General features: G+C 51.5%; 1 protein-coding gene across 8 annotated transcripts in view; it reads left to right on the forward strand.

The window, feature by feature from the left end:
- The first annotated feature begins 4,177 nt into the window (after positions 1 to 4,177).
- Positions 4,178 to 20,852, forward strand: part of NPRL3 (NPR3 like, GATOR1 complex subunit) — a 32,944-nt gene continuing 16,269 nt past the window's right edge. For 4 of the 8 annotated variants that reach the window (XM_052659298.1, XM_052659320.1, XM_052659349.1 and 1 more), the window contains exons 1-4: positions 4,178 to 4,585; positions 9,653 to 9,722; positions 15,555 to 15,684; positions 16,770 to 16,844. In XM_052659298.1, coding sequence (XP_052515258.1) covers positions 4,468 to 4,585; positions 9,653 to 9,722; positions 15,555 to 15,684; positions 16,770 to 16,844 — 393 coding nt within the window. In that variant the 5' untranslated portion in view covers positions 4,178 to 4,467. Of the gene's footprint in view, positions 4,586 to 5,602; positions 5,653 to 9,652; positions 9,723 to 15,554; positions 15,685 to 16,769; positions 16,845 to 20,852 lie in introns of all 8 variants that reach the window. The other 4 variants (XM_052659305.1, XM_052659326.1, XM_052659313.1 and 1 more) reach the window with 3 other exon arrangements.

Genomic DNA, 20,852 nt, shown 5'->3' on the forward strand with positions numbered 1-20,852 from the left:
GTACTGGGGCTGAGCTCAGAGGGGCCATGGTCTCAGCAGAAGATTGAGCCAGGGGTCTGCAAATGCTTCCTCCCCGCCTCCCCAAACCGAGAGCAACCCCTGGCTGACCCTGGGCAGGATGAGCTCCCTTGTTAGCCCTGGTTTCACTGTTTTAACCTTGAGCGGGTCCCCCACCTCACTCTCAGGACGGACGAGCTGCTGCTGTGTGACCTCAGCGCACAGCAGTGTGAGTTCAAGATTACTGTTGTTCTGTTATAGGTGAAGGATTTTCCTGGGCAGATACCCTGTGGTGGGGACGGTGGAGATATCACATCGGTCTGAGATAGGGTTTGTGAGCCCCGCCTGGCGCTCGACCATCGATGGTGGCTCTATCGGGGCCAGACCGAGTGGCAGGACCGATAAGGCCTAGCCGTCCAAGGAGCCTCCTGGCCCTGCCCTGGGTTAGGATCCGGTGCTTTCACTGCTGTGGCTCAGGTTCAGTCCCTGGTCAGGAAACTGAGATCCCACAAGCTACAAGGCATGGCTTCCCCTCAGAAAAGACAAAGAAAATGAGGACTTGGAGATGTGGGGTGCTTGCAGGGAGGCGTCTGAGGGCACATCCTGCAGGGAGCAGAGGCCGAGCTTGGGCCCGACGCTGCCCAGGAGGCTGCTAGTTCCCACTGTGCTTCCTGTCGGGGAACCAGAGTCCAAAGTGGGGCCACCTACCCTCAGTCCCTCTGCTGCCGGCAGCTGGCTGGCTGGCCCAGGGAGTGACCCTAACAGCCCAGGGAGGCAGACGGACATGGACACTGAGGTGCCATTGGGGAGGGTGCTGTGGAATTCAGACCCCCACTCCTTTCAGTCCAGCCTGAGAGAGTCCTGCATCTGAGCCTCGGGGAGGGATGTGTCCTGGTGAGCTCCCCTCACCATTCATGGATACCAGTGCTTGTTGCAATGAAAAGTCATGAGCCACACAGCCAGAAAATACACACTGAATGCTCTGGGGAAGGTTCCTAGCATGAAGTGGGCCCTGAGAGGGTAATATAGGAATGGTGGTTTCTCCACTTTTGGGCCTTCCCCCAGCCCAAGCACAGCCAGTTCTGGGGTCATAGCCCCATCCAGTGGGGCAACAGCATGTCCAGGGAAGTCAGAGGAAGGAGACCTGAGCCAGAGTCCTGGCTTTCACGTCTGGGTGCCCGCAGATTCCCAACGTCTGGCAGGGAGGCCCCATCCATACAGCTCTCCCAGCCTCACCTCTTGCTCCTGTGTCCTTATTTCCATTCCGAGGACATTCATGGGAACTGGGGGAGAACTCAGAAATCTTTTGATGATACATAAAATCAGTATATTCTAGGGACTTCTCTGGTGGCCCAGTGGTTAAGAATCTGCCTTGCAATGTGGGGGACATGGGTTTGGTCCTGCTGTGGAGTAACTTAGCCTGTGTGCTGCACCTACAGAAGTCCAGGCATGGCAATGAAGATCCTGCATGCTGCAACTAAGACCGGACACAGTCAAATAAATAAATAAAATATTAAAAAAAATCAATATATTCTAGACTGGAAAAAGGGCTTGCAGAATCTGTAACAGGTTAGCTGTGGTGGTGGTCTAGTCACTAAATCGTGTCTGACTCTTGCAACCCCCATGGACTGTAGCCTGTCAGGGTCCTCTGTCCATGGGATTCTCCAGGCAAGAATATTGAAGTGGGTAGCCATTTCCTTCTCCAGAGGATCTTCCTGACCCAGGGATCGAACCTGGTTTCCTGCACTGCAGACAGATTATTTACCCACTGAGCTATGAGGGAAGACCCATTTGTGTTATTACCCTTATTCTACATAGAACATGAGGCCCTGTATGGAAGAAATGTCTCTTTCCTTATCCATAATATCTATAGCATTTTTTAGGCCGTGGATATAAAAGTATTTCACCAAAGAAAGATCCCATAAACAAAGGATAAACAGGGGCTTCCCTAGTGGTCCAGTGGTTAAGAATCCATGCAATGGAGGGGACACCGGTTTGATCCCTGGTCCCAGATGATGCAGCGCAACTAAGCCCGTGTACTGCACCGACTGCACCTGCACTCCAGGGTCCTTGAGCCACAACTACTGAGGCCCATGTGTCCTAGAGGCCGTGCTCCGCAATAAGAGAAGCCCCCGCAATGAGAAGCCCACGCGCCACAACTAGAGAAAAGCCCGCACACAACAATAAAGACCCAACTGCAGCCAAAAATATAAATAAGAAAGGTTTTATTTTTTTAATTTATTTTTTAACAGGCATTTTAAATGTTTAATGTTGGACTAATACAATAACAAAACTGACCTGTGAAATTTTGAACATTGTTGTTCTGGATACAAAAGGTCTAATTTAGTTTAAATAAGATCTGAAACACCTTTATGAAACTTATTTTGCTCAATGGGTATGATATTAAAGTTGTATATATATGGAAGTGAAGTGAAAGCTACTCAGCTGCTCTTTTTGACCCCATGAACTGTAGCCCACCTGGCTCCTCTATCCATGATGATTTCCCAAGCAAGAATAGAATACTAGAGTGGGTTGCTGCTTCCTTCTCCAAGAAAGGTTTTAAAAAGGACAAACAACACAAAAGGAAACATGAAGGCACTTCTTAGGCTCTGGCAAATAAGCAATACAGGTAATTCTGTTCCTCAGTAATACAAAAATGTAACATGAGACATTATTTTCCTTTTTTGACATTTTTTTTGGGATAAAAAAAGTCAATGCTATGCAGTCCTGGGCAGGGCAATATGTTTGTGGGGAACATCTGAGACATTTCAGAGATATGTACCCATTACCCTGGGAGATTCAACCCATGAATATGTTCTGCAAAATACACATTTGTGTTACCCTCAGTGAAAGAGGTTACTTTGGCAATGAAAATGCCAAAGTTCCATTCCTGGAACTTCCTTGGTAGTCCACTGGTTAGGAATCTGCCATGCAATGCAAGGGACTTGGGTTCAATTCCTGGTCAGGCAACTGAGATTCCACATGCCTTGGAGCAACAGAGCCTGCATGCAGCAACGGCTGAGCTCACCTGCCAGGACTGAAGAGTCCGCGTGCCACAAGGGGAGATCTTGCCTAATGCAGTGAAGGTTCTGCATGCAGCAACTAGGACCCAACACACACAACTAGATAAATAAAAGAAAATGCTCCTTCTTTAGCCCATTGATTACTTTCCCATCCATCTGATGTGCCTGAAAAGATTTGAAAACAGTCGCAGGAGACTGTCCACCACAGTCACCTCCTGGGACCACAGGGTGGGGTGGGTGGAGTGCTTTTTTTACTTTTTAAAAGTAGCTGGTTTGTGAGATAGAATTCACATATGATACATTCCAACCATTCAAAGTGTGCAGTTTAGTGGGTTTTACTATGTTCAGAGAGTCATGCAGCTACAATTTAGAACATTTTCATCACCCCAAAGGAACCCCCATCCCCTCAGCTCCCACCGGTGGTGTCTTAAAATTCCGATTTCACCATCTGCTCACTATATTTTTCAAGTATAGCCATCCTCGTGGGTGTGATACGGCGTCTCGTTTTAGTTTTGATTTGTTGCTGTTCAGTCGCCCAGTTGTGTCGGACTCTGGGTGTCGGACTCTGGGACCCCACGGACTGCAGCATGGCAGGCCTCCCTGTCCCTCACCAGTTTTGATTTGCATTTCTCTAACTAGTGATGTTTGAGCATCTTTTCACGTTTCCAGGTTCCTTGTCTATATTCTTCAGAGAACTATCTATTCACGTCTTTTGCCCACTTTTTAGGGGGTCACCTGTGTTTTTCCTGTTGAGTACTGAGTGTTTTTAAAAAATATATTCTGGATACAATTCCCTCATCAAATACATGACTTGCAAACATTTTCCCCCACTCCGTGGTACTTTAATAACTTTTACAACAAAGAAAGGCACATTTAGAGCCATCCCTCGAGCCAGAAGGCTAAGCCAGCCAGCTTCCTATTTGCATTACCACCGGCTTCCCTGGCCAGAAGCGGGCCGCCGCAGGCATGCGCGTAAGCCGAGCGCCCAGAGCCGGCGTTGAGCCTGCGCACACGGCAGGGCGCCTGCGCAGAGGTCGCCGATCTCCGTACAGGGTGCTTCCGAAAGTTTGCCTCATACGGTCGCGAAGTCTCGCGAGCCTGTCGCGAAGTCTCGCGAGCCTGTCGCGAAGTCTCGCGAGCCTCTCGCGAGTGTGGGGTGCGGGACTGGCCCGTGGGCTCGGTGGGTCTGGCTCCGCTCGATCCCCCCGCCTCCAGTTGGTCCTCCCCAGGGCGCTGGGTCCCGGGTCCTCAGCTCCCCCCCGGGCCGCTCCTCCTCAGAGCCCCATCCGCCCCTCGCCCCCGACCCGACTGCCTCAGAGCTGCCTCCGCCCGGTCCACGGCCCGTCCTCTGGGCGCTGGGTCCCCGGTCTCGGCCCCTCCCCCGCCCGACATCCTCGGGGGCCCCCACCCAGGCCCCGGGCCGACCCCTCCCCGGGCTCCCGGCAGGATGGGGGACAACACCAGCCCCATCAGCGTGATTCTGGTGAGCTCGGGGAGCCGGGGCAATAAGCTGCTCTTCAGGTACCCTTTCCAGAGGAGCCAGGAGCATTCGGCGTCCCAGACGAGTAAGTGGGCGCCGGGCGCCGCCTCCCTCGCTGTGAGCGGGGAAGCGGGTTACCGTGTTGTGTCGGTACTGGCGGTGCCTTCTCATCACAGAGTGCTGGGGAAGTATAGAAAAGTAAAAACGAGCAAAAAGAATCCCTCATAGTTTAAACATGTCAAATCACTGTTGCTAACGTTTCATCGGTTTCTCTAGCCTTTTACCTGGGATAAAGGCACAATGTGCATGTATTCAGCTGGGATGGAGTTACGAAATGCAGGGACATCGGAGTTTTCTTTGGCCACTTCCCATCAGTTCTGCTGCTCCTCCCCCGTTAACCACTTACCATTTTGAAAAGCGTTCCTTTTGAACGTAGACACCAAATATATATCCACAGAAAAATAGTTTATTACTTTGGGTTTCTTCCCCCTCCCACACATAGGATGTTCTCAGTCGCTGTTTTTTTCCCATTGAACCGTCTGTCTTGAAGCCTTTTCCTGCCTAGCAGACAGATCATCTCCCTCTTGGTGCAGCGCACAGCTGCCTGATAGGAAGATACTCTTTCCCTGCGGATGGACATTTAGGTTACTTGCTGTTTTTCACTATTGTGGATGTTCAATTTATAATTAATCTAATTAAAAAAATTATTTTTAAATTTGTTAACATGGAAAAAGTGTTAAAGGCCCAGAGGGGTTTAGATTATGAAAAGATTGTTCTTTCCTTTCATTGACCCCCCAGCCACCCACATCCCTTGTAGGGTCGGATGCTGTTACCATTTTCCTGTGCATCTTTCTAGAATCTTAGGTGTAAATGCAAGCATATACGTACATTATTTTCTAAGCACAAGTGAGCGCACTGTTCACACTTTTCTGCCCTGTTTTCATTTTCACTCTACACCTTTGACATAGATTCAAAACTATGGTCAGAATCATAGGAAGAACTTACTATGGTTTATTCATCCGATCCTCTGTTGATGGACATTTGTTTCCAGTCTTTTGCTGGCAGTGTGAATGTCTTTTATGTATGTTTTTTTATTCTGCAGAATATATGATCAATTCCTAGAAATGAAATGTTTGGATCCAAGGGTTAATAGTGAGTTTCTTATATTAAAATTTATGTATTTGGAGGAAAATTGCTTTGCATGGTTGTGTTGAGCCATGTATTTTTAATAGATCAGATTTTTCTATGTTTGTTCATGAGATAGGTGAAAACTTTTCATCCGATAGTAGTTTTAATGGGCTTTTGCCTTCTGACTGAGAGTGAGCATGTTTTCCTGTTTTTATAGTCATTTGGATTTCCTTTTTAGTTAAGAACCTACTCATAACCTTTGCTTAATTTCCTTTTGGATTGCTTATTTTGTTGTTGTTGTTGGTTTGAAGAAGCTTTTAATATGTTTAGGAAAAGATAGGCCTTTGTGACAAAGCTGTACATACTTAGCCAGTTTGCCATTTGAGTTTTGATTTTTATGGAGTCAAGTGTTCAGTCTTTTTTGTGGTTTCTGTGTTTTGTTCTGCATAGAAAGGCCTTCTGCTCTCCAAGATTATTAACAAAAGGAGTGTCTGTGTTTTCCTGTGGGACATTTATTGTCTTTTTAAAAGATATTCTGTATAATTGCTTTATAATGTTGTGTTAGTTTCTTCAGTAAAACAAAGTGGATCAGCTTTATGTGTAAATAATATCCCCTCTTTCTTGGACCTCCACCTCTCCCCCGTCTAGGTCATCACAGAGCGCTGAGCTGAGCTCCTTATGCTGTATAGCAGCTTCCCACTAGCTAGCTATCAGTATATATTTGTCAATCCTACTCTCCCAATTTGAGAAAAGGCAGAGGAACCAGAGATAAAATTGCCAACATCCGCTTGATCATCGAAAAAGCAAGAGTTCCAGAAAAACATCTATTTCTGCTTTATTGACCGTGCCAAAGCCTTTGAGTGTGTGGATCACAATAAACTGTGGAAAATTCTGAGAGAGATGGGCATACCAGACCACCTGACCTGCCTCTTGAGAAACCTGTATGCAGGTCAGGAAGAACTGGACATGGAACAACAGACTGGCTCCAAATAAGAAAAGGAGTATGTCAAGGCTGTATATTGTCACCCGGCTTATTTAACTTATATGCAAAGTACATCATGAGAAACGCTGGACTGGAGGAAGCACAAGCTGGAATTAAGATTGCCGGGAGAAATATCAATCACCTCAGATATGCAGATGATATCACCCTTATGGCAGAAAGTGAAGAAGAACTAAAGAGCCTCTTGATGAAAGTGAAAGAGGAGAGTGAAAAAGTTGACTTAAAGCTCAACATTCAGAAAACGAAGATCATGGCATCCGGTCCCATCACTTCATGGCAAATAGATGGGGAAACAGTGGAAACAGTGTCAGACTTTATTTTTCTGGGCTCCAAAATGACTGCAGATGGTGACTGCAGCCATGAAATTAAAAGACACTTACTCCTTGGAAGGAAAGTTATGACCAACCTAGATAGCATATTCAAAAGCAGAGACATTACTTTGCCAACAAAGGTCCGTCTAATCAAGGCTATGGTTTTTCCAGTGGTTGTGTATGGATATGCGAGTTGGACTATAAAGAAAGCTGAGCGCCGAAGAATTGATACTTTTGAACTGTGGTGTTAGAGAAGACTCTTGAGAGTGCCTTGGACTGCAAGGAAATCCAAGCAGTCCATTCTAAAGGAGATCAGTCCTGGGTGTTCATTGGAAGGACTGATGTTGAAGCTGAAACTCTAATACCTTGGCCACCTGATGCGAAGAGGTGACTCATTTGAAAAGACCCTGATGCTGGGAAAGATTGAGGGCAGGAGGAGAAGGGGATGACAGAGGATGAGATGGTTGGATGGTATCACCGACTCAATGGACATGGGTTTGAGTGGACTCTGGGAGTTGGTGATGGACAGGGAGGCCTGGCGTGCTGTGGTTCATGGGTTCGCAAAGAATCAGACATGACTGAGCAACTGAACTGAACTCTCCCAATTTGTCTCACCCTCCCCTTTCCCCACTGTGACCACATGTCTGTTCTCTGCATCTGTGTCTCTATTCTTGCCCTGCAGATAGGTTCATCTGTACCATTTTTCTTGTTTCCACATTATGTGTTAATATATGATATTTGTTTTTGTGTTTTGGGTTTTTGTCTTAGTATATTTGTTTTCTGTGTCCATGAATTTGTTTCTGTTTTGTAAATAAATTTATTTGTATTATTTCTTAGATTCTACATATAAGTGATAATCATATAATATTTTTCTCTCTCTGACTTACTTTACTTAGTGTGATAATCTCTAGGTCCATTCATGTTGCTGCAAAATGGCATTCCATTGTAGGACTTCCTGGTGGCTCAGTGGTAAAGAATCTTCCTGCCAATGTAGGAGACATGGGTTTGATTCCTGGTCCAGGAAGATCCCCTGGAAAAGAAAATGGCAACCCACTCCAATATTCTTGCCTGGAGAACCCCGTGGATCCTGGTATGCTGTGGTCCATGGGGTCGCAAAGAGTCAGACTTGACTTAGTGACTGAACAAGAACAAAATTCCCACGTACATATGTACCATACTCTCTCTATGCGTTCATCAGTTGATGGGCACTTAGGTTGCTTCCGTTTCCTGGCTATTGTAAATAATGCTGCTATGAACACTGCAGTGCATTTATCTTTTTGAATTAGAGGTTTTGTCTTTTCTGGGTATATGCCCAGGAGTGGGATTGCTGAATCAAATGGCAACTCTGTATTTAACTTTTTAAGGAACCTCCATGCTGTTCTCCATAGTGACCGCACCAGTTTATATTCCTACCAACAATGTAGGAAGATTCTCTTTTCTCTGCACCCTTTCTAACAGTTATTCTTTGCAGACTTTTGGATGATGGCCATTCTGACTGGTGTAGTTGTAGTTTTGATTTAGATTTCTCTAATAATTAGAGAAATGGGCTTCCGTGATGGCTCAGTTGGTAAAGAATCTGCCTGTAATGTAGGAGACCCAGGTTCGATCCCCGGGCTGGGAAGATTCCCCTGGAGAAGGAAATGGCAATCCACTCCACTAATCTTACCTGGGAAATCCCAGGAACAGAGGAGCCTGGCGGGCTACCGTCCGTGGGTTTGCAAGAGTCGGACACAACTTAGTGACTGAACCACCAGTCTAATAATTAGAGATGTTGAACATCTTTTCATGTGCCTGTTGGTCATCTGTATGTCTTCTTTGGAGAAATGTCTGTTTAGGTCTTCTGCCCATTTTTGATTGTGTTACTGCTTTTTTTTGATATTGAGTTGTATGAGCTGTTTGTATACTTTGGAAACAAAGCCTTGTTGGTCACATCATTTGTATCACTAAATATTTTCTCCCAGTTTGTAGGTTGTCTTTTCATTTTGTCTGTGGTTTCCTTTGCTATGCAAAAGCTTAAGAGTTTGATTAGGTTCCATTTATTTTTACTTTTATTTCTTTGGGGAGCCCGACCTAAGAAGATATTGCTACAGTTTATGTCAGAAGGCTTTCCCTATCTTCTGGGAGTTTTATGGTGTTGTGTCTTATATTTAATTCCTTCAGCCGTTCTGGGTTTACTTTCATGTATGGTGTGAGGAAGTGTTCTAATTCATTTACACGTGGCTGTCCCGCTTTCGCAAGGTCACTTGCTGAGGAGCCCGCCTGCATCGTGTGTTCGTGCCTTATTTGTTGAGCCTCAGTTGGCCGTAGGTGTGTGGGTTTGTCTCTGGGCTCTGCTCTGCTCCAGGGGTCCAGGCGGCTGTTTCTCTGCCAGTACCACACTGTTCTGATTACTGTAGCTTTCTAGTGCTTTCTGAAGTCTGGGAGGATTCTTCTTCCAGCTCTGTTCTTTCTTCTCAGGATTGGTTGGCAACTCTGAGTCTCTCGTGATTCCATATAAATTTTAGGATTGTTCTAGTTCTATGAAAAATGTCATGGGTAATTTGATAGGGACTGCATTAATCTGTATAGATTGCTTTGGGTAGTATGGCCATTTTAACAGTATTAATTCTTCTAATCCTAGAGCAGAAACCATCAATTTTAATGGTTCCACAACCTTCCCATATGTGGATGGGTCCTGTTTTCTTAGCTTTTCTCCCCTTTTGCCTTCACTCAGGTAAGCCTCGTAGCAGATACGCTGTCAACAGCGCCGGAGAGCATGCTGAAGACCAGGATGGGGACCCCAGGTATGGGCTCTGCAGCCGCTCTGTGGGCATCGGCCCCCTCTGGGCCCAGACATTTTCTCCCCTCAAGAGCCCCGTTCCTCTTCTCCACTTGGTGGGTGTTTCAGGCAGACTGACATGGGATTGTGGTGCCCGTCTCTGGCTTTCTTTGTGATTCGGTTCCATGATCCTGGTTTGGGCTGTGTGGTTGGTGGGACAGGCTGGAGACTAGATGGGGCCATGTCCCTACAGGATGTTTATCTCCCGTGAGAGGAGCACGGAGGAGGGGACCCTGGTGGTGTCTTTGGACCCTCGTCCTCAAGCTCGTGTCCAGAGGTTGAATGTGGGTGCTTGGATGCAGCGCAGCATCCGGGTGGTACGGCAGGCTGAGAGCCAGTGCTGCTGTGACCTGGGCTTAGGGCCCAGAGGAAAGCAGGTCCCGTTCCTTCTGGGTATGCTCCCCCCTTCTCTCTGGGAAGTGCTCTCAGGGTGACAACCTTGAGAAATGGCCACTTCTGCCTTCTTACATTCATTTTAAAGCTTAAGAAATAGTGGTACAGCCCCAGATGAAGGAGACAAGATTGTGACCTGCCAGTCCTGCATGAGATTATGTCCGTGGGAAGGCATCTGTGGGCCCCAGCCCGCGCCCTGGCCATGTGAGGCGTTCGCGCCGTCTCCCTCGGTTCTCTGACATGGCACCTGCCTTTGCCTCGTGTGCTTTCTCTTCTTTTCTATGAGCATGTCGGGGCCTCTGGCATGACCGCCGACTGGCTCTGAAGGGGGTGGGTTTTGGAAGCAGGAGAGGAGGCAGGGATGTGGGGGCTGCTGGGCATCGTGTGGGTCGTTCTGCTTGACATCGAGGCCTGTGGATGTCTTGTCCTTTAAAGTGGCACCTGGGAACAGACTCTTGTCTGTGAGGCGCATAGAAAGGCATATTGCAGTGCACACCCACTGAGTGCGTTTTGGCCCTGTCCTGTGTCACAGGTGGTCCCAAGCAGGGCTGGCCACCTGCCTGCCTTCCTCCAAGCTCTGCGGATGCGAGGCTCAGGCCACTGAAGACTCAGAAAGAGCTCTTGGAACAGTCTGGGAGAAGGGCCGGCAAGACCTATTGGCTGCAGCGACTTTTCAGAGGCTTAGAGTAAAATGACTGTGAGGATGTTTCCTGGGGAATGCATCCTGCATTTAGCATGATGAAGACAGGAGACCAGGGGACAGGAGTAAGACACTGTGGGTCAGTCAGGGTGCCAGACAGGCTTGCTCCCTAGGGAGAGCTGGTCTCTGCAGATGCTCATTGATCGTAAGAATGCCTTTGTTGGTGATTTTAGCACACTGTTAGCAGTAGCAGCAGCAGCACCTGCTGACTGCGCTCCGCGCCCCCACACCATCAGAGGTGCAAGTTAATGCCCCAGGGCCCGGCTGTATTTTGTCTTATGACCTGCCAAGCTCCTGCTCTGCCCCTGGCACCCAGGGGACCCCCACCCAGCTCAGATGTCTCCCCAGAGCAATGCAGTGATGTACCTCACACTCACTCCCTGTTCTCCTTGGTTGTCATTCTCAGAGGGGTCTTTCCTTCTGGAACTAGCAGTGTGTTCCTGCTTGTTGGTTTGCCAGATTGAAGCTGTGTTGACGGGCCTGACGGTCCCCTCTGAGTGTGGTGGTGGCTGGCCCCACAGGAGTGCGGGTGCAGAGCTGTGCTACCCAGGGTTGTCCTGACTGGCTAGCCATTTAAGTTGAGATGGACTAAGATCAAATAAAAGTAGAAACTGAGTTCCTCAGTTACATTGGCCACATTTCAGGTTCTCAGTGGCCACCTGTGATGACAAGTAGGGAGAGAAGAAGATGGATGTTGTCTGTTTTCTCTTAAGGCCTGAAGGTCAAGTTTATAAAAGATTCTGTCTTCCTGTTAGGGAGGTCAGCTGTGCAGCAGCCACAGGGTCTCAGGAATTGAGGCTGAGATACTTGGTGGCGTTGTGCGGTTCCCCTAGCCTTTCGCCTGTGGGGCCTTATCTGAGCTCCTTGACATGTTTGGGCAGAAAGACTGAGCCCCGCGCAGGCATTCAGCGCGAGCGTGCGCTGCTGCGCTCTGATCGGGCCCTCGGCCTCGTTCTTGCTCCTGGGAACTTACCCTCCTTGCCCAGCCTGAGTTCACTCATGAGGATTTGAGCGTTCCTGGGAGGACTGTGTGGTAAGTCTTCCATGTCGGGAGAGTCTGTTCTTCTGATCTTTCTTGGGTGGCAGGTGGTGTAGTCTTGACCTCAGTGGTTAGTGTAAGTGGGGGTACTTCTGCCAGACCTTAGCGCTGCATTAATCGTGATCTTGTAGCTCTTGGTGAGTTTCAGAACCAGTGTGGTCTTGATGGCCCTGGTCCCATCGCAGTGAGCGAGTCCTCCAGCTGGCGGGTGACTGGCCGCAAGGTGGCCAAGGCTTCCCCACCCTCCTCTGTCTCAGTTCCCGCTGCCTTCTCCCTGCTTATTCTGGACTCCTGGTTTCCCTCGGTGCTGGGGGTGGACTGCCGGGTGCACAGACTCACTGCCTCACGAGTGCCCAGGCTTCCTGCAGCCCCTGCCCTTTCTGCGCCTGAACTTGTCTAGTGCTCTGAACCTGAGCACCCAGACAGGGTTGGCTCCCAGGGACCTCTGGGACTGAATGCTCTCAAATGCCCCCTCCTCCCAGCAAACGCTGTGCCCCTGGGAGGGTGTTGGGCAAGTAGGGTTTCTTGTCTCCCCCACCTGCCCCTCCCAAGAGAGACCCTTGGTCATCACCCCTCCATCTCTCAGAGGGGTCTGTGAGGTCTGTCGCAAGGGCTGAGTGTCCCCTGTGGCACTTGGGCTTGGATGCTGCCCTGTGCCCATCACACACTAAAATGTCCCTGTGGGCTTTATATGACACTTCTCTAAGAGGCAGGAGTGCAGGGGGCCCTCCTGCCCCTGACAGGGCACCCCCCGGGTTTGGAGGTATGCAGTGCACCTGGGCGCCCCAAGAATGAGGAGGGCAGAGTTGGACGCCCTTCCAAGCTGTCCCGCTATCTGTTTTTGGACTGGCCGGAGAATGCGCCCTGTTCCCCGGTGTCTCAGAGTGGACAGTCTTGGTTTGACTTCCAGCTGCACTGGTTCACCTTTCTAAATGTGTTTTCTTTTTTAATCTCTAAGTTATTGTAGAAATGTTAGTTTTTATAACAATTATTTTAGTGTATGAAAATATATCATTATTTACCACGCCTTTCATCATCAAAACAAGGGAAAAGGATTTTTGTAAATTTTGGAAACATCAAACAAATATTGAGAGAATTCCCTGATCGTCCAGTGGTAAGGACTTGGTGCTTTCATCGCTGGGGCCCAGGTTCAATCCTTGGTTGGGGAATTAAGATCCTGCAGGCCGCATGTCGTGGCCTGAAAAAAACCCCAAACAAATATTGACACTTTTTGTTTCAATTTGCCATTTATGACTGTTACTGCCTGACCCCACATCTCATGACATAGCTGTCTTTGTGCATGTTACCTGGGCAGATGCTGTATAAAGCCTGCTGCTGCCACTGCTAAGTCGCTTCAGTCGTGTCTGACCCTGTGCGACCCCATAGACGGCAGCCCACCAGGCTCCCCCGTCACTGGGATTCTCCAGGCAAGAACACTGGAGTGGGGTGCCATTTCCTTCTCCAATGCATAAAAGTGAAAGTGAAGTCGCTCAGTCATGTCCGACTCTTAGGGACCCCATGGACTGCAGCCTACCAGGCTCCTCCGCCCATGGGATTTTCCAGGCAAAAGTACTGGAGTGGGGTGCCATTGCCTTCTCCTGTATAAAGCCATTCAGGTGTTTTTCTCATTATAAACCTGTAGTGTTAAGCTCTGGTGAGTGGATTTCTGTGTGGGCCAGACTTGCCCACACAAGCAGAGCAGCCAGAGAGCAGAGGGGTCTCCCCAAGTGCCTGCTGGGGGTTGGGGGTGGCTTTTACTTGAAGCAGCACCTGACTGTGGTTGGTTCCCTCTGCAGACCTTTGCTCTCTGGGCCCAGGTGGGGAGAGTGCTTTTCAGGCGGCCTTGGGGTTTGGAGGCTTATAGATATGAGACCACTGCTGCTTGCCTCTCAGTCTCAGGGCCCGTCCTATGGCCCGGTGGACTCAGGTTCCTGGACGGGAGGCTGAGGCCAGGGCTCAGGCCTGTCTGTGGCTCTTCGTGGCAGAGCAGAGGTTTTGGAGGAGATTTTTCATATCACAGTAAAAAGTGAAGTCTCTGGGCGGTGGGTGGTGTTCTCCTATCTGTCCTCGTGGTGCCCTGAGTCACGGGGTGGCAGAGTGGCGGTGGGTTTGCTGAGATAGGGCAGGAGGCGCTGGCGCTGGGCCAGCTGCTGGGGCAGCAGTGTCAGGGAGGCTCCACCGCCCCGTGTCCTCTCTGGTCTCCAGGCACCGGCATTGCTTCCCGGGCAGAGCGAGCCATCAAGAGGTTTTGAAGAAAGGCCCAGAGTCTCCGGTGTCTGGTTGACTCACCAGAGGGCCATGTTCCCGGGAACGAGGCCCCACAGTGGGAGCCGAGGCCAGGCTGCAAGCCCCGTGTTTCCAGAACATCTCTGATGGTGTCCGTGTGGGAAGGGCCGACCACAGCCCTGACTGCGAGAGGCACGGCGGCCCTTGCTGACAGACCCTCTGTGTCTGGTTCGTTTGGGGACCCCGGGCGACTGAGCATGGCTAGAGGGCCATCTCAGTCCTGGAGGAAGACTGGACGCCAGTGTGACCCCGCCCTGGGCCTCAGCGGTTTCCGAGGGACTCCCGTGGCTGCTGGTCTCATTTATGCTCATCCGGTGTTGGGCATGCACGGGCTACCGCGGGGCCCCTTCCTGGACCCTTGAGTCCCGTGGTGTCTGGTTGCTTTGTAGCCGAGTGGAAGCAGCAGCGCGCACAGTGTGCGGCCCTCCTTCCTCCGGGGGCGAGGGTTCTCGGGGCAGGTGCCCCCTAGAGCGTGGCCCCTGGGAGAGCCCCGGGGTGCTGCCGCCAGCCCCACTGCTCGGGAAGCCTGTGTCCTCAGTGGCCCCTGTGGAGCCCTCTCCTCACAGCCTGTCCTCCCACCTGGATGCTGGAGAGGCTTTTCCCTGGTGGGGGGATGAGCACAGGACTTGCTGCCCTCTGGCTCCACGTTCAGCATGGGGCGTCTGTGTCTGCAGAGTGGAGGCCCCAGGCCGGGGCTTGGAGACAAGGCTGCCCTGCACTCTCCTCCCTGTGGTGACGCCCCCACCCCAGTGCCCCAGGCAGGAGGGAAGGGGCTGTGCTGCCGGGCCCACAGCCAGCTCACCAGCCCTTCTTCCTCCGTGGCCTCCACCTCTCTCTGCCCCTCCATCCTCGCAGTCAGTGGATCTGCGCATTCCGTGTGTCTGAAATGTTTTCCTGAATAAAAGCTGGGGGGTGACATGTTCAGGGTGCGGGAGGCCCGGGAGCTGCCCTGGGATGAGAGCGGTTCACAGGCTCCAGTATGTGCATCCCCTTGGGCCTCAGTCAGCACCAAGGGGCTGGCGTCTGGGGGCTTGGGGGGTGCCCCGCACCCCTGGGCCCGTTAAGGGAGCCCCCGCCCCCGGCCTCCGAGCCTTAACAAGGTTCCTCAGGGCCTTGCCAGTGCCTGCAGCCTTCCTGAGGGCAGACGCCTCTCTCCTCCTGCCTGGGCGGGGGCCAGGGTGGCAGCACATGCCCTGCGGGACCGCTCGCACCTTCACCTTGTAGCTCTGCCCTGACCCTGGGGGTTGCTTCCGAAGCGCAGCCGTCGGGTGGAAGCTTCCCGGTCCCGGTCGGTGGCGCCGCCCCCACCCAGGGCAGTGGGCCTGCTGCTGTGGCTCTCAGTTAACTCTTCTCACTCCACTGTCTTTTTAAATTTTAAGGTTTTCAGATGTCATTCTGGCAACAATTTTGGCAACCAAGTCTGAAATGTGTGGCCAGAAGTTTGAACTGAAGATCGACAACGTGCGGTTTGTTGGGCACCCGACGCTGCTGCAGCACACGCTGGGCCAGGTACGGGCTCCCGGGCAGGCACGGGCCCCTGGCTCTGTGGCCTTTGGGGCTGTGGAGGGCAGAGCCGTCAGGTGCTTGCCCACCTGCACCTCCTCGTAGACCCTGAGTCCCTGCCCGGAGCTTTTGCTGTTTGCATCTGGAGTCTCTCTGGACCGTGGCCTTCCCCTTTGTGTACACCATGTCTGTTTTGGGGGGATGCCAAGAGAGGGAGGTCAGCAGTGTGTCAGACCCTTGAGCTCTATATAAAGCAGTGCAGGCATTTCTTCTTGCTCATTCAGTGGCATCCTAGCCAATAGTATTATCAGTTCAGCTCTCACTGTCGTGCTGAGCCCGCTCTGTGTGTTCTCCGTGGAGACTGGATGCACTGTTAGCCAAGGGGATCTGCACACTGGAGCTGCCAGTCAGTCCTCTGCATGGAGGCAGGCAGGGACACCAGTGTCCCTGGGATTCTGAAGCGTTTTGATGTGACGCACACATGATCCAGAAATCCTGTGAGGGCCTGGGGTGTGGTCCTCAGGTGTTCTCGTCTGGAGGAGAGCTTCTGAGATAGCAGGAGCTGCCAGGGCAGGGGACACGGTGGGGACAGAGTCCCTGGGGAACCCGCCCTGCCCACACTGGCTCCACCCCACTGGTGGCCTGTGGGTGGGGTGGGGGCCTTTGGCAGCCCCTCGCCACCCTGCCTGCAGAACTGGAGGCACAGGGCTGGAGACTGGCCTGATGGGTGGCCCAGGGATCCCTTTGCCCCTGCTGGTGACGCTTGTTGGCAGCTGGTGCTTGGGGCCTGGGCAGGCTGGTGCCCCAGTGGCCCATGCCGTCTCCTCCGGGCAGCCAGCTCACTCGAGGTGACGGGACAGTCTTGTCTGTTTGGGTCACAGCAATTTTCTGCTCCTTTCTCCACCGTGACCGTCTGTCCGTGCAGCGTGCATTTGCCTGTGCAGACTCTGGGTGCCTCTCAGAGGCCTCGGGCTTGGTTCTCCTCTGGTTCCAAGTACTCTGGAGCATCATCCTGCCTGCGGTGGGATTGCTTCAAGTGCTTGTCCTGGCAGGTGGTGGCTCTCACTCATAGAACTGTGCCCCTTTCACAGGTCTCCAAAACTGACCCGTCCCCAAAGAGGGAGGCTCCCACCATGATTCTTTTCAATGTGGTGTTTGCACTGAGGGTGAGTCTAAATGACTGAAGAGCAGATCAGGGAGGAGGGGGCGTTGGGGGAAGGGTGGGAGTCACGGGGGAGGGGTGGGGGGAGAAGGAGGTGCTGAGGAGGAGGGGTTGGGAGAGGGGCTCAGGGAGGGGTTGGAGGGGCAGTGACTCATTTCCGGTTACTGCGTCCTTCACTCAACTCAGCCCACTCTGGGCACAGCACTGGCCCCTCCTGGGAGCTAGAAGAGTCTAACTTCATCCTTCCCCTCTTTTTAAAGTAAAATGTACATAAAGCATATCATTGTAATCATTCTACAGGACATTTTGGTGGCATCTGGCAACAGTGTTGTGTAACCATCACTGCCTCCCTATTTTCATTGTCCCAGAAGGACAGCAGTTATTCCCAATGTGCTCTCCTCTCCCAGCCCTGGGAACTACCAGTCTGCTTTCTCTTTCTGTGGGTTTACCTGTTCTGTATGCTTCATGTGAAAGGGATCTTACAGTCTGTGAGCTTTGATGTCTAACTTCTGTCACTTAATGTAATGGTTTTGAGATTCATCCAGTGTTTCATAATCTTTTTTTTTTAATTAAAGTGTGGTTGATATATAACTTTCAGGTGTACAGCAAAGTGATTGCCATATCTGTATATTTTTCAGGTTTTTTCCATTACAGATTATTATAAGATATGGAATATAGTTCCCTGTGCTCTACAGTAGGCCCTTGAGGGTTTTTAAAATAATCTTTTAATTGAATCATGCGTGTTGTAATGTGTATCCCTTTCTATGGCTCAATCGTATGCCACTGAATGGAGATCATACTTTATCTACTGGTGAACTTTTGGGTTGTTTCCACCATTTGGCTGTAAGAAAAATGCCGTTAAGGACATTTATGTACAAGTTTTGTGTGAACACATGTTTTCATTTCCCTTGGACGCATACTAGAAATGGACTTGCTGGGTCCTGTGGTGACTCAGTGTTTAACCTTTGGAGAAGCTGCCAGACTGTCTTCCACAGCAGCTGCACCATTTTACACCCCCACCAGCCATGTAGGAGAGTTCCAATTTCTCTACATTCTCAGCAACATTTGTTACGTTGGGTTGTTTTATAATTAAGCCTAATTACTTCTTAAGGCAGTTCCTAGCACTGTCTGAAGTTTTGTTTTCACTAGTTAGAGGAAATTTCTTCTTGGTAAAGCTGTCAAAGGGCTTTCCAGCTGGCTTAGTGGTAAAGAACCGCCTGCCAGTGCAAGAGATGCAGGTTCGATCCCTGGTTCAGAAAGATCCCCTAGAGGAGGAGATGGCAGCCTACTCCGGTATTCTTGCCGGGAGAATCCTATAGGCAGAGGAGCCTGGTGGGCTACAGTCCATGGAGTCACAAAGAGTTGGACACAACTGAGCACGGCACGAAGCTGTCAGAATACAAGGGATCTCAATAAGCATGAGAAGCACGTGTGGGTAAGGACTGGCTGGTGTTGCGAAGGAACTTTGAAATCTAGGAGACGTGTGCTCAGTTAAATATGGCACTCCTCCACCAGCAGATTTCACTGGAGAGTCCAGTCATTCTTTCTGGTCACACACGTGAGCTGCAGGTGGCTTTCGTACAGAAGTGTCAGAGAGAGAATGATTGTGCCTTGGTGACAAGGAGCAGGCAGTGTGCTCTGTTCCCTGCGTGGTGGCGGGAGTGATTCCAGCAGGAGTGGGCCTGCCACCTCAGCTGCCTTCTGAGTCTCACAAGGCTTTTTTGATCTCACTGAAGAGTTTAGAATCAAAATAATGCTGGAGAAAAGCGTTCTTCATTCTGAAGGGAGCTGTCTTCTCAAAACTGCCCCCTTGCTGATCAGTGGAGAGCTGCCAGTTAGACACAGTGGTCTCTGCTGGTGACTGTGGGGCTGGAGGTGCCCAGAGGGGAAGCGTTGCTTTCTGCTTCGTGCACTTGGGTGGCGTGTGTGCATTCAGTGTCTTTTTATTGTTTATGTCATTATGTACTGCAGACGTCCACAGAAAGAACTCAGTGCTGTTGAAGACAGGCCGAAACCATGACCAGTGCTGTCCACCCATCAACTCTGATAGCCCCTGAGGGGCGGGGGTGTGAGGAGCCGCCGTGGCCCCGCCCTGGATGTTGCAGGCAGGCCCTCATCTCTGGGAGCAGCGGCGTGTGATAGCCGAGTGTGTGACTCCCCTGGGCGCGGCAGTCAGGGAAGAAGGCAGACTTTAAAGTGTATGCGGATTTTTATAATAAGCAAGCTAGAGATAATCCTGCTGTCCAGTGGCTGGAGAACAGTTAGACAGGGTGGTAGTTTATACACTAGCGTGTTTTGTGGCCACCGCAGGTGAGAACGGGGGTGAAGCCAGACGCTGGAGTGAGCGGGTGGGTCCCTCCCAGGTTAAAGCCGCAGGAAACGGCAGCGTAGGACTTCAGAGCACAGAGGGAGTGATGTGAGCAATGGGAGGAATTGAATGCTTGGTAAAGAGTGGACGGGTTTTATTTCCTCTTTCCTGTAGTCATATAAAAACGTACACTCTTTTTGCTTTGAAGTTTTCAGCACGCCCTGGGCTCGAGACAGTAGACTGATGACCCTTGTGCCCCTGTCTCAGGTCCCACGGCTGCTGCCTCTGCCCCTGGCTCCTCTGCCCGACCCCGTTGCCTGGCTGAGGACGACAGGTCTCAGAGCGCCTGTCTGCTCACCCCTACATACTTCAGGAAGCGTCTCTGAGAGGGGACAGCTGTTGTACACCATACCTGACAGAACTAACTTAGGCAGGTAGCAGCTAGTGTCTGGTTCATAGAAACGTATCCCAGTCATCACAGCATTTTTTTCCTGTCAGCCTGTCTAAACTGGAGTGAAAACCAGAAACCAGCCCACAGAAGCGTGGGGGGTTGTGTGCCCAGGCCTCTAACGCTCCCCTCCTCTCCATCTAGAACTCTCTCCTCCTTTAGACCCATCTCTCTGCAGACAATCCCTTTGTCTCCTGCAAACTGGACATCTGCTCTGAGGGCCTGACTGGTGGGAGTTTCACGGGTGAGACAGTCTCACTGGCGATGCCTTGCGCGTCATGCTGCTTCACAGCATGTCTGCAGGGACGGTATGTTTCTCAGAGCTCCAGCAGGGCTGGCGCATCCTCGGTGGTCACCTTGGTGTACCCCACATAGCCTGGGCTCTCCAGGCACCTGGAGCCGCACCAAGCCTTGCAGCCAGTCGGGACACCTAGGCACACTTGTCCACGTGGGCCTCGCCCAGGAGTGTGAGTGAGCAGCCCTGGGCACCCGATTTGCGGCACCGTCCTGTCCCAGCCAGTAGACGTGTGCTGGGGGGTCAGGGAGTGACCATGTGCCCAGGTCACTCTCCTCCCTCTTCTTTGCTGGGAGGAGGATTTTTACACAGATTTTTCTAAAATCTAAGGCAGAACATTTTGATTTGAGGCACTTGTGTACACACTTAACCCAGACCCTCTATCCCATGACCTTCCGGGGACCCTTGAGGGGCCCTCCTGGATGTGGGGAGGGCTGCGGTCTGCAGGGGGACCCGGTGTGGGTCTAGCCCTCAGCCCCTCGCCGCACAGGTGTGCTTCCAGGGGTGAGTTCTGCTTGTGAGTGTGGACCTGCTAGGAGCTAGAGTGTCTCCAGCTCCAGGCGATGAAGGTGTTTACTTTGTCTAGGTCAGGGTTTGGCCCAGGAGCCTGGCTGTGGACCTTTGCCGAGGGCCGTGCCTGCAGATAAACAGGGGGGGAGGCCAAGCGGTGGCTCTAATCGGGGCCGCCAGTCTCCCCTCCTCCCACCTCCACCCGGGATGACTCAGCCTCCCTGTCGGCTCCTGGGGTGCTGAGTCACGCGGGCGGTTATCAGCTCTGGGGGCATCTTCACAGACCTCACAGCTGCCTGCCCCACCCTTGGCCTGGGCGGGTGTGCAGGCCTGGCCTGGCTGTGGCCCCCGATAGGTGCCAGGGTTAGCAGAGGGGTGCAGAGGGGCATGTGGGGCCTGCTGGGCTGTCAGCCAGCTCTCGGGAAGAGCGCTTCCTCTGAGGACGGGGGTC

Source organism: Budorcas taxicolor, chromosome 2 (assembly GCF_023091745.1).
Source record: "Budorcas taxicolor isolate Tak-1 chromosome 2, Takin1.1, whole genome shotgun sequence".
Classification (NCBI taxonomy): domain Eukaryota; kingdom Metazoa; phylum Chordata; class Mammalia; order Artiodactyla; family Bovidae; genus Budorcas; species Budorcas taxicolor.